A 13,737-nucleotide genomic window follows, 5' to 3' on the forward strand; every position below is an offset into this window, starting at 1 on the left:
GAATTCCTGATTTTTCCAAGACTTTTATCATAAATGGGTTATGGATATTGTCAAATGCTTTCTCAACATCTAATGAGATGATCATGTGGTTTTTGTCTTTGAGTTTGTTTTTATACTGCATTACATTGATGGATTTCCATATATTGAACCATCCTTGCATCCCTGGGATGAAACCTACTTGGTCAGGATTGATGATTGTTTTGATGTGTTCTTGGATTCGGTTAGCGAGAACTTTATTGAGGATTTTTGCATTGATATTCATAAGGGAAATTGGTCTGAAGCTCTCTATCTTTGTTGGGTCTTTCTGTGGTTTAGGTATCAGAGTAATTGTGGCTTCATAGAATGAGTTGGGTAGACTACCTTCTGTTTCTATGTTGTGGAATAATTTGTGAAGAACTGGAATTAGATCTTCTTTGAAGGTCTGATAGAACTCTGCATTAAACCCACCTGGTCCTTGTCTTTTTTTTGGTAGGAAGACTATTAATGACTGATTCTATTTCTTTAGGGGATATGGGACTGTTCAGATCATTAACCTGATCCTGATTTAACTTTGGTACCTGGTATCTGTCTAGGAACTTGTCCTATTCATCCAGGTTTTCCAGTTTTGTTGAATATAGCCTTTTGTAGAAGGATCTGATGGTGTTTTGGATTTCTTCAGGATCTGTTGTTATGTCTGCCTTTTCATTTCTGATTTTGTCAATTAGAATACTTTCCCTGTGCCCTCTAGTGTGTCTGGATAAGGGTTTATCTATCTTGTTGATTTTCTCAAGGAACCAGCTCCTCGATTGGTTGATTCTTTGAACAGTTCTTCTTGTTTCCACTTGGTATATTTCACCCCTGAGTTTGATTATTTCCTGCTGTCTACTCCTCTTGGGTGAATTTGTTTCCTTTTGTTCCAGAGCTTTTAGTTGTGTTGTCAAGCTGCTAATGTGTGCTCTCTCTAGTTTCTTTTTGGAGGCATTCAGAGCTATGGGTTTTCCACTTAGAAATGCTTTCATTGTGTCCCATAACTTTGGGTATGTTGTCGCTTCATTTTCATTAAACTCCAAAAAGTCCTTAATTTCTTTCCTTATTCCTTCCTTGACCAAGGTATCATTGAGAAGAGTGTTGTTTAGTTTCCACATATGTGTTGGCTTTCTATTGTTTATTTAGTTATTGAAGATCAGCCTTAGTCCATGGTGATCTGAGAGGATGCATGGGACAATTTCAATATTTTTGTATATGTTGAGGCTTGTTTTGTGACCAATTATGTGGTCAGTTTTGGAGAAGGTACTGTGAGGTGCTGAGAAGAAGGTATATCCTTTTGTTTTAGGATAAAATGTTCTGTAGATATCTGTCAGAACCATTTGTTTCATAACCTCTGTTAGTTTCACTCTGTCCCTGTTTAGTTTCTGTTTCCATGATCTGTCCATTGGTAAAAGTGATGTGTTGAAGTCTCCCACTATTATTGTGTGAGGTGCAATGTGTGCTTTGAGCTTTACTAAAGTATCTTTAATGAATGTGGCTGCTCTTGTATTTGGAGCATAGATATTCAGAATTGATAGTTCTTCTTGGAGGATTTTATCTTTGATGAGTATGAAGTGCCCTTCCTTGTCTTTTTTGATGACTTTGGGTTGGAAGTCAATTTTATTAGATATTAGGATGACTACTCCAGCTTGTTTCTTCCTACCATTTGCTTGGAAAAATGTTTCCCAGCCTTTCATTCTGAGGCAGTGTCTATCTTTTTCTCTGAGATGAGTTTCCTATAAGCAGCAAAATGTTGGGTCCTGTTTGTGTAGCCAGTCTGTTAGTCTATGTCTTTTTATTGGGGAGTTGAGTCCATTGATATTAAGAAATATTAAGGAAAAGTAATTGTTGCTTCCTTTTATTTTTGTTGTTAGAGTTGGCATTCTGTTCTTGTGGCTGTCTTCTTTTAGCTTTGTTGAGGGATTATCTTCTTGCTATTTCTAGGACGTGGTTTCCACCCTTGTATTTTTTTTTCTGTTATTATCCTTTGAAGGGCTGGATTCGTGGAAAGATAATGTGTGAATTTGGTTTTGTCATGGAAATTTGTGTTCTCTTAGTTTTTGTATAACATCTGTCCAGGCCCTTCTGGCTTTCATAGTCTCTGGTGAAAAGTCTGGTGTAATTCTGATAGGCTTGCCTTTATATGTTACTTGACCTTTTTCCTTTACTGCTTTTAGTATTCTATCTTTATTTAATGCATTTGTTGTTCTGATTATTATGTGTCGGGAGGAATTTCTTTTCTGGTCCAGTCTATTTGGAGTTCTATAGGCTTCCTGAATGTTCATGGGAATCTCTTTCTTTAGGTTTGGGAAGTTTTCTTCTATAATTTTGTTGAAGATATTTGCCGGTCCTTTGAGTTGAAAATCTTCATTCTCATTTACTCCTATTATCTGTATGTTTTGGCTTCTCCTTGTGTCCTGGATTTCCTGGATATTTTGACTTAGGATCTTTTTTGGAATTTGTATTTCCTTTGATTGTTGTGCCGATGTTCTCTATGGAGTCTTCTGCCCCTGAGACTCTCTCTTCTATCTCTTGTATTCTGTTGCTGATGCTCGCATCTATGGTTCCAGATTTCTTTCCTAGGGTTTCTATCTCCAGCGTTGCCTCAATTTGGGTTTTCTTTATTGTGTCTACTTCCCTTTTTAGGTCTTGGATGGTTTTATTCAATTCCATCACTTGTTTTGTCTGGTTTTCCTGCAATTCTTTAAAGGTTTTTTGTGCTTCCTCTTTAATGTCTTCTACCTGTTTAGCAGTGTTCTCCTGCAATTCTTTAAGGGATTTTTGTGCTTCCTCTTTAATGTCTTCTACCTGTTTAGCAGTGTTCTCTTGTATTTCTATAAGTGTGTTATTAAAGTCCTTCTTGATGTCCTCTACCATCATCATGAGATATGCTTTTAGATCCGGCTCTAGTTTTTCCGGTGTGTTGGGGTTCCCTGGATTGGGCAAAGTGGGAGTGCTGGGTTCTGATGATGGTGAGTGGTCTTGGTTTCTGTTAGTAAGATTATTACGTTTACCTTTCGCCATCTGGTAATCTCTGGAGTCAGTTGTTATAGTTGTCTCTGTTTAGAGATTGTTCTTCTGGTGATTCTGTTAGCTTCTATCAGCAGACCTGGTAGACAGGCTCTCTCCTCTGAGTTTCAGTGGTCAGAGCACTCTCTGCAGGCAAGCTCTCCTCTTACAGGGAAGGTGCACAGATATCTTGTGTTTGGACCTCCTCCTGGCCAAAGATGAAGACCCAAAACAGGACCTTTCCCAGAAGCTGTGTTGCTTTGGTGTGTCACAGAAGCTGTCAGCTTTTGTGGTGCACACTCTTACCTGTGCAGACTATGTTTGGTGGAGTCCTGGAACCAAGATGGCTACCACCAATCTAGAGGCAAAAGCCTCCCAGGCCAGATGGACACCTGTCCTCTGGCCAGGAAGTTTGCCAGATGTCTTGGGCCCGAAAAGGGTGCTGCCTCAGTAGCTCTGTGGCACCCGCCTGTCGCAGAAGCTATCAGCTTCTGTGGTGCACACTCTCACCTGTGCAGACTAAGTTCAGTGGAGTCCCAGAACCAAGATGGCTCCTGCTGATCTTGAGGCAAAGGGCTCCTGGGCAGAGACCTGTCCTCTGGCCAGGAGGGTGGACAGATCACCTGAAGTCTTAAGATCTCCTGGCGTGTGTTGTGGGTAGCTGGCAGGTGTCAGCCAACTCTGCGCCCTAGCTACCCTGGTGCTGGTCGGACTGGAAGGGACATGTGCCCCTACTCAGGCCGCATTTTCTGTTTCCCTAATTAATGCAGTCTCAGGTCCTGCATGATTGGATTGGAGCAGAACTGTGTTCCACTCACCAGAAGTCTTAAGTTCCCGTGGCGGGTGTTGTGGGTATCTGGCGGGTGTCAGCCGACTCTGCACCCTAGCTACCCTGGTGCTGGTCGGACCAGAAGGGGTGTGTGTTTTCTTTCAAGTTCCAAATTGGCTTTTCCCTTACAACTCTGGGGGTACTGGTTAATTCATATTGGTGTTCCTCTTATGGGGCTTCAGACCCCTTCAGCTTCCTGGGTACTTTCTCTGGCTCCTTCATAGGAGACCTTGTGCTCCGTCTAATGGATGACTGTGAGCATCCACTTCTATATTTGCCAGGCACTGAAAGAGCCTCACAGGAAACTGCTATATCAGGCTCCTGTCAGTAGGATCTTGTTGGCATCTGCCTAGTGCCTGGGTTTGGTGGTTGTTTATGGGATGGATGCCCAAGTGGTGCAGTCTCTGGTTGGTCATTCCTTTAGGCTCTGCTCTGAACTTTGTCTCATTAACTCCTTCCATGTGTATTTTGTTCCCCATTCTAAGAAGGAACAAAGTATTCACACTTAGGTCTTCCTTCTTCTTGAGTTTCATGTGTTTTGCAAATTTTATCTTGTGTATTCTAAGTTTCTGGGCTAATATCCACTTATCAGTGAGTGCATAACATGTGTGTACTTTTGTGATAGGCTTACCTCACTCGAGATGATAACCTCCACTTCCATCCATTTGCCTGAGAATTTCATAAATTCATTGTTTTTAATAGCTGAGTAGTACACCAATGTGTAAATATACCACATATTCTGCATCTATTTTTCTGTTGAGGGACATCTGGGTACTTTCCAGCTTATGGCTACTATGAATTAGGCTGCTATAACCATTGTGAAGCAGTGTCCTTATTATAAGTTGAAACATTTTCTGGATATATGCCAAGGAGAAGTATTGCTGGATCTTCCGGGATTACTATGTCCAATTTTCTGAGGAACTGCCAAAATTATTTCCAGAGTGATTGTACCAGCTGGCAATCTCACCAGCAATGGAGGAGTGTTCCTCTTTATAAACATCCTCCTTACAGCTGCTTTCACCTGAATTTTTGATCTTAGCCATTATGACTGGTGTGACCTGGAATCTCAGGGCTGTTTTGATTTGCATTTCCCTGATTACTAAGGATGTTGAACATTTTGTTAAATACTTCACAGCCATTAAGTATTACTCAGTTGAGAATTGTTTGTTTAGCTCTGTACCCCATATTTAATAGGGTTATTTGATTTTATGAAGTCCAGCTTCTTGAGTCCTTTGTATATATTGGATATTAGTTCCTTATCTGATTTAGGATTGGTAAAGATCCTTTCCCAATCTACTGGCGGCCTTTTTGTCTTATTGGCAATGTCTTTTGCCTTACAGAAGCTTTGCAATCTTATGAGGTCCCATCTGTTGATTCTCGATCTTAAAGCACAAGCCATTGCTGTTCTGTTCAGGATTTTTTCCCCTGTGCCCATATCTTCAAGGTTTCCCCACTTTATCCTTTATAAGTTTCAGTGTCTCTGATTTTATGTGGAGTTCCTTGACCAACTTAGACTTGCACTTTGTACAAGGGGATAAGATTGGATCAATTCCCATTCTTCTACATGGTAACTGCCAAGTTAAGCCAACATAATTTGTTGAAAATGCTGTCTTTTTTTCCACTGGATGGTTTTAGCTCCTTTGTCTAAGATCAAGTAAACATAGGTGTGTGGGATCATTTCTGGGTCTTCAATTCTATTCCATTTATCTACCTGTCAGTTCTTTTTTTACCTGTACCATGCAGTTTTTATCACAATTGCTCTGTAGTACTGCTTGAGGTCAGGCATGGTGATTCCACCAGAGTTTCTTCTGTTGTTGACAATAGTTTTTGCTATCCTCATTTTTTTTTATTCCAGGTGAATTTGCAAATTGCCCTTTCTAACTCTGTGAAGAATTGAGTTGGAATTTTGATGAGGATTGCATTGAATCTGCAAATTGTTGTCAGCAAGATAGCCAATTTTACTATATTAATCCTGCCAATCCATGAACATGGGATTTCTTTCCACCTTCTAAGATTTTTGATTTCTTTCTTCAGAGAAATTAAGTTCTAATCATACAGATCTTTCACTTCCTTAGTTAGAGTCACACCATGGAATTTTATAAGATTTCTGACTATTGTGAAGGGTGTTGTTTCCCTAATTTCTTTCTCAGCCTGTTTACCTATTGTGTAGAGAAGGACCACTGATTTGTTTGAGATCATTTTAGCTACTGCACTGAAGCTGTTTATCAAGTTTAGGAGTTCTCTTGTGGAATTTTTAGGGTCACTTATATATACTATCATATCATCTGCAAATAGTGATATTTTGACTTCTTCCTTTCCAATTTGTATTTCCTTGATCTCTTTTTGTTTTCAATTGCTCTGGCTAGGACTTCAAATACTATATTGAATTGGTAGGGAGAAAATGGGCATCTTTGTCTAGTCCCTGATTTTAGTGGAATTGTTTCCAGCTTCTCTCCATTTAGTTTGAGGTTGGCTACTGGTTTGCTGTATATTGCTTTTATTATGCTTAGGTATGGGCCTTGAATTCCTGATCTTTCCAAGGCTTTTATCATAAATGGGTGTTGGATTTTGTCAAATGCTTTCTCAACTTCTAATGAGATAAACATGTGTTTTTTGTCTTTGAGTTTGTTTATATAATGGATTACATTGATTGATTTTCATATATTAAACCACCCTGGCTTCCCTGGAATGAAGCATACTTGGTCATGATGGATGATCACTTTGATTTGTTTTTGGATTCAGTTTGTGAGAATTTTACTGAGTGTTTTTGCGTTGATATTCATAAGGGAAATTTGTCTGAAATTCTCTTATTTTGTTAGGTCTTTATGTGGTTTAGTTATCAGAATATTTGTTGCTTCATAGAATGAAATGAGTAGAGCATCTTCTGTTTCTATCTTGTGAAATAATTTGAGGAGAATTAGAATTAGGTCTTCCTGAAGGTCTGATAGAACTCTGCACTAAACCCATCTGGTCCTAGGCTTTTTTTGTTTTGGAGACTATTAATGACTGCTTCTATTTTTTAGGCAATATACGGCTGTTTAGATCATTAATCTGATCCTGATTTAATTTTCGCACCTGATGTATGTATAGAAAACTGTCCATTTCATCTAGGTTCTCCAGTTTTGTTGAGTATAGTCTTTTCTAGTAGGGTTTTGATGATGCTTTGGATTTCCTCTGGTTCTGTTGTTATGTCTCCTTTTCATTTCTGAATTTGTTAATTAGGATACTGTGCCTTTGCCCTCTAATTAGTGTGGCTCAGGGTATATCAATCTTGTTGATTTTATCCAAGAAGCAGCTCCTGGTTTGGTTCATTCTCTGTATAGTTATTTTTGTTTCTACTTAATGGATTTCAGGCCTGAGTTTATTTCCTGCCTTCTACTTCTCTGTGGTGAATTTGCTTCATTTTGCTCTACAGTTTTTAGGTGTACTGTGAAGCTTCTAGTGTGTACTCTCTCTAATTTCTTTTTGCAGGCACTCAGCACTATGAGTTTTACTCTTAGGGCTGCTTTCATTGTGTCCCATAAGTTTGGGTATGTGGTGGCTTCATTTTTATTAACCTCTAAAGTCTTTAATTTCTTACTTTATTTCTTCCTTGAACAAGTTATCATTGAGTAGAATGTTGTTCAGCTTCTAAATGAATGTTGGCTGTCTATTATTTATATTGTTATTGAAGATCAGCCTTAGTCCATAGTGATCTGATAGGATGCATGGGATAATTTCAATATTTTTGTATCTGTTGAGGCCTCTTTTGTGACCAATTTTATGTTCAAGTTTGTAGAAGGTATCATGAGGGGCTGAGAATAAGGTATATCCTTTTGTTTTAGGATAAAATGTTCTGCAGATATCGGTTAAATCCATTTGTTTCATAGCTTTTGTTAGTTTCACTGTGTCTTAGTTTAGTTTCTGTTTCTGGGATCTGTCCATTGAAGACAGTGGGGTGTTAAAGTCCCCAGCTATTATTGTGTGTGGTACAGTGTGTGCTTTGAGCTTTACTAAGGTTTCTTTAATGAATTTGGATGCTCTTGCATTTGGAGCATAGATATTCATAATTGAGAGTTCATCTTGGTAGATATTAACTTTGATGAGTATGTAGTGCCCCTCCTTGCCTTTTTTTGATAACTTTGTGTCAGAATTCAATTTTATTTGTTATTAGAATGACTACTTCAGCTTGTTTCTTAGGAACATTTGCTTGGAAAATTGTTTTCCAGCCTCTTACTCTGAGGTAGAGTCTATCTTTGTTTCTGAGGTGGGTTTCCTGTATGCAGCAAAATGTTGGGTCCTGTTTATGTAGCCAGTCTGTTAATCTATGTTTTTTATTGGTAAATTGATTCCACCTATATTAGCAGATATTAAGGAAAAGCAATTGTAATTCCTGTTATTTTTTTGTTAGAGTTGGGATTCTGTTATTGTGACTATCTTCTTTTAGTTTTATTGAAGGATTACTTTCTTGCTTTTTCTAGGGCATCATTTCTCTCCTTGTGTTGGATTTTTCCATTGATTATCATTTTAAGGGCTATATTCTTGGAAAAATATTGTGAAAAATTGCTTTTCTCATGGAATAGTTTGTTTTCTCCATCCATGGTAATTGAGAGTTTTGTTGGGTATAGTAGGCTTGCCTGGCATTTGTGTTATCTTCGGGTCTGTATAACATTTATATAGGATCTTCTGGCTTTCATAGACTCTGGTGAGAAATCTATCGTAATTCTGATAGGTCTGCCTTTATATGTAACTTGACATTTTTCCCTTTCTGCTTTTCATATTCTTTCTTTATTTAGTGCATTTATTGTTCTGATTATTATGTATCAGGAGGAATTTCTTTTCTGGTCCAGTCTATTTGGAGTTCTGTAGGTTTCTTGTATGTTCATGGGCATCTCTTTCTTTAGTTGCGAAAGTTTTCTCCTATAATTTTGTTGAAGATATTTACTGGCATTTTAGTTGAAAGTCTTCATTCTCATCTATACCTATAATCCTTAGGTTTGGTCTTCTCATTGTGTCCTGGATTTCCTTAATGTTTTAATTTAGGATCACTTTGGATTTTGCATTTTCTTTGATTTTTTCTGTCCATGTTTTCTATGTAATCATCTGCACCTGAGATTCTCTCTTCCATCTCTTGTATTCTGTTGCTGATGCTCACATCTACACTTCCTGATTTCTTTCCTAGGATTTCTATCTTCAGAGTTGCATCCCTTTGTGATTTCTTTATTGTTTCTACTTCCATTTTTATACCCTGGATGCTTTTGTTCAATTCTTTTACCTGATTGAATGAGTTATTCTGTATTTCTGTAAGGGAGTTACTTACTTCCTATTTAAAGTCCTCCATCATCATCATGAGAAGTGACTTTAGAACCATATCATGCTTTTCTGGTGTGATGGTTTAACCAGGACGTGCCACGAAGGGGGTGTTTGGTTTTGATTATGCCAAGTGACCTTTCTTTCTGTCGCTTCTGTTCTTATGCTTGTCTCATAACGTCTGATTATCTCAAGTGCTTGCTGCCCTCAATATATCTGATTGGAGCTTGTCCTTCATTTCATCCCATTAATTCAGTACTCCTCAGAATCCAGCTTTCTCTGTGATCCTTTGATTGTGGGCTCCTGTGAACCTGAGATTCTGGGTTTGGCAGAGTTCTTGGCAGTCAAGCTTCCTCTGAGACCATGAGATCTTTGTGTGACTAAGCTCCTGGTACCCTGGGATCTTAGAATCCTACGATCCTGAGCAAGTTAAAGTGCCTGGAAATTGTGTCTCTTCAGGCAACCATAGGTCTTTCTAGTGTGTTCAAAACCAAAACTTCTAGCAGTACGGACCAGAAGGAACCCCAGCCACTGGTCATGAAGGGCTCCTGTGTCCTTGTTCCTGCTTTCACAGACCCACCACAATTGGTTTGGAACAGATGTTTTGTTTCTCTCACCAATAAAACTAACCTCCTGGGCATGATAGGGCACCTATGGCATGGAGATTCCTCTGGGGACCATGGGACCATCGACTGAGATCTTGCCCAAGGTGGCTCAGAGTTGGTGGTGACCTGAAGGGCACATTGTTCTTTCCATTTAAGTATGGTAAAGTGGGTCTGAATCAGCACAGCAGAGTATTACCCTTGATGTAACAACTGCTCTCTGAGTATCTTGATTCCACTAGTTCTGCTTTATGGATCACTATTCCTGCCTGATACATAGAATTTGATATTTTAGTGAAAATGTCCACTGAATGCCAGCTGTCACATTCATCTTTGGGTGAATAGAGCAGACCCCTTTTTCTACTTGGTCCACTGTATATCCCATCTTTATTTCACTAAGTTTTTAAGAACTCAACCCACATAAAAAAGTCAGTCATTCATATCTACTAAAGCCTTTTCTATCTATCAAAGGTCACATCATAGAATGGGTCTCAGCAAAACTATTGATATTCACAGAAAGAATCTAATTACCATTATATTTGAGATTATATAAACACCTATTAAAACATTGTAAACAGTCTATGTAAACACTCTTATCCATAAAGAGTAAAACCATATCTCTAGTTAGGCATTATATCAGTTAAAATACTAATTTTCTTTTGCGTTCACCTTATGCCCTAAAAATTAAAATTCTATTATTTATAGCTAAGATAAACACGACAATGCTTCCATACCAAATGCTCAAGTACACATTTCTACTCCTCTGCTCACAGACATCAAACATAGTCTTCTTCATGGTCATTTAAGATTGAGTTAGATCAAACTTTCACATCCAGCCTACTGGAGTGGTTTGTGATTCCTTAAAGATTTTCTCTGAAGTATTTCGATCAGAAGCCGCCAACAAAACACCATCCATGTAATAAAATTAATTGATTGGAGAATATATCTACAAATTATGTCCTATGGTTATTTCATAAAGTCTTGTCCTGCACAAATGTTGACAGAGAGGTGGCATATTTAACATTCCCTGTAGAAGAACTTCCCCCGATATCTGTTTATGGGTGAGTAGTTACAATAAAGCAAAATTTTCTGTGTCTTTCTCAGTACAAAATGTAGTTTTAAAAAGCAAGTTTTTAAATAAATTATTATCAAGTACTCAGGTAATAAAGAAAGGAAAGTAATCCCATGGTTCTAATGGTCATATTTGTTGAACTGTAAAATCCCCAACTCTAAAATCTGTTATCATTTATAGATTTCGCCTTTTCTAAAAAAATAACAAATGCAGGGAATGTCCATAGTTTGGCAGATTCCTGTATCTTTTGCCTGTAGTTGCACCTGTACCAGATGGTCAAGCTCCTAACATATATATCGACAAAGCCTGATGAAGTAACCATTATAAGACTAAAGGTCTTGGCATTTCAATATCAAGTTCTCCTTAAACTTGGAAACTCTCTTGTGATTGAACAATGGGTAAAATTTGGGGTTGCTTTTCATGTGATACATCAACATCTTTCACCTAATCATCCACAATATCACCCTAAATTTCAACACTGACTATCTGTTGAACCACAGTAATATCTACCATGCTACCCACTGTTGTAAAAGATAGCTTTTCTAGAAACTTATGGGAAAGCCATCTACATAAGGCCAAAACTTTAGCATTTTTGTGCTATTCCCATATATTTAAATACGTATAACTTTATTTTTTTAATATGTTGTAATGTACCACTTCCTATGAAGTGAGGATAAACCCTTCAAGGAGAACATTCTGAGATTTAAGATTTCTCTGAAATCATAATTATATATACTGCTCTTTCCACCATGGATCTTATCTCAGTACCACTTACTTGCAATTTTAATTTTGGACTCTGATCTGAAACAACTGAAAATTAACACTTTTTTTTTGTATTTCCAAATATTCCTGTTTCTCCTAGAATAGTTTTGCCCTAGAGCAAGGTTTACAATAGGAGCTGGGCAATTCACTATTACCATGACACTGTATCTCTAGGTTTTCAGTGACCAAAGATTTAATTTCTCTTTTGATATATTCAATGATGTTACCTTTTTGAACACACGAACTTTGAAGGAGTGACTGAATTCTTTCCAACAGCAAATCTTTTGTCTCTATGGTGAAAAGACAAAAAATAACATTAGTTATTTTTATATCATTAAATTTGGTAGAATAGAGTAAGATATTTATGTTTTGCCAAGTCTAGAGTAGCACTGCCAGAAGTAGCATGCTTTAGACTTGTATAACGTTATGAACTTATTGCTGACAAGAGGCAAATGGCCTGTACTTTTCAATGTCTAGTCTCCAGATACGTCCCCATTTCATTTTCTGATGGCAGGAAAAGTCAAGTTATGCTACTCTTGGAAATATACTCACTGTTCCAATAGCAATTCATCCTTTATCAAATGAACACTCCGTCAAACACACTCAGAATAAGAGGCTTTCTTTATGATTTATACCTAGGACTAATATTGCCAACAGAGTTGAAATTTACAAAATTGTTTTCCATATGTTAAAATTACCCACAAAAAAGTAACAGAACAGATGTTTTATAACCAGAGGAATAGAGTGGCCTGTTCACAGTAACTTTGCATAAGATCCTGTTTCCTGCAACTGAATCACTAAACATCCACACACTGGTGATCTGTAGGTATAGGGCGACCTAGCAAATTGGCATGTTACATATCAGAACCAAAACAGTTTTATCTCTCTCCACTACTCCATGAGTGTTACCGTGAACTTTATTGGTTGAAACACTTGTTTGACATGAGATATTCACATTTTAAACACCAAGGTCCCTGATAAAACCTGCCGTACATCTGGTTCTCATATGACTAGGTTTACAACTGAAACCAATATAAGGTTGTAATCAGTGAAGGATTCTACAAAGCTTGTATAATCTTGGTAAATAAGGTAGGAATTTTCTTTGCTCCTGAAGCTTTTCCCAGGAAACTTAATGCTGCAAAGCCACATTGTTCTTTCAATTTCAGCATGTCAGAATTGTCCTTGCTATAACAACTGCTCTCTGAGTATCTTGGTTATGCCTTATGGATCACTATTCCTGCCTGATAACTAATAATTTGATATTTAATTGAAATTGTCCATTGAATGCTAGCTGTCACATTCATCTTTGGATGAATTGAGCAGACCCCCCCCCTTTTTTTTCCATTTTTTATTAGGTATTTAGCTCATTTACATTACCAATGCTATACCAAACGTCCCCCATACCCACCCACCCCCACTCCCCTACCCACCCACTCCCCCTTTTTGGCCCTGGCGTTCCCCTGTACTGGGGCATACAAAGTTTGCGTGTCCAATGGGCCTCTCTTTCCAGTGATGGCCGATTAGGCCATCTTTTGATACATATGCAGCTAGAGTCAAGAGCTCCGGGGTACTGGTTGGTTCATAATGTTGTTCCACCTATAGGGTTGCAGATCCCTTTAGCTCCTTGGGTTCTTTCTCTAGCTCTTCCATTGGGAGCCCTGTGATCCATCCAATAGCTGACTGTGAGCATCCACTTCTGTGTTTGCTAGGCTCCGGCATAGTCTCACAAGAGATAGCTACATCTGGGTCCTTTCAATAAAATCTTTCTAGGGTATGCAATGGTGTCAGCGTTTGGATGCTGATTATGGGGTGGATCCCTGGATATGGCAGTCTCTACATGGTCCATCCTTTCATCTCAGCTCCAAACTTTGTCTCTGTAACTCCTTCCATGGGTGTTTTGCTCCCAATTCTAAGGAGGGGGATAGTGTCCACACTTCAGTCTTCATTCTTCTTGAGTTTCATGTGTTTAGCAAATTGTACCTTATATCTTGAGAATCCTAGGTAATAGGTCCACTGTATATCCCATCTTTATTTCACTAAGATTTAATAACTCAACCTACATAAAAGTATAAGTCATTCATATCTGCCAATGCCTTTTCTACCTATCAAAGGTCACATCATAGAATGTGTCTCAGCAAAACTATTGACCTTCACAGCCACAATCGATG

The 13,737-nt window shown here is 38.2% G+C and overlaps 1 protein-coding gene across 2 annotated transcripts in view; it reads right to left on the reverse strand.

The window, feature by feature from the left end:
- The window catches only part of Skint5 (selection and upkeep of intraepithelial T cells 5), a 521,613-nt gene that overhangs the window by 124,391 nt on the left and 383,485 nt on the right, over nucleotides 1–13,737 (reverse strand). For both annotated transcript variants that reach the window (NM_001167878.1, NM_001167876.1), the window contains exon 39: nucleotides 11,797–11,859. In NM_001167878.1, the coding sequence (NP_001161350.1) occupies nucleotides 11,797–11,859 (63 nt within the window). The remainder of the gene's footprint in view (nucleotides 1–11,796; nucleotides 11,860–13,737) is intronic.

The sequence above is a fragment of the Mus musculus genome, chromosome 4 (assembly GCF_000001635.26).
Source record: "Mus musculus strain C57BL/6J chromosome 4, GRCm38.p6 C57BL/6J".
In the NCBI taxonomy this organism is placed as follows: domain Eukaryota; kingdom Metazoa; phylum Chordata; class Mammalia; order Rodentia; family Muridae; genus Mus; species Mus musculus.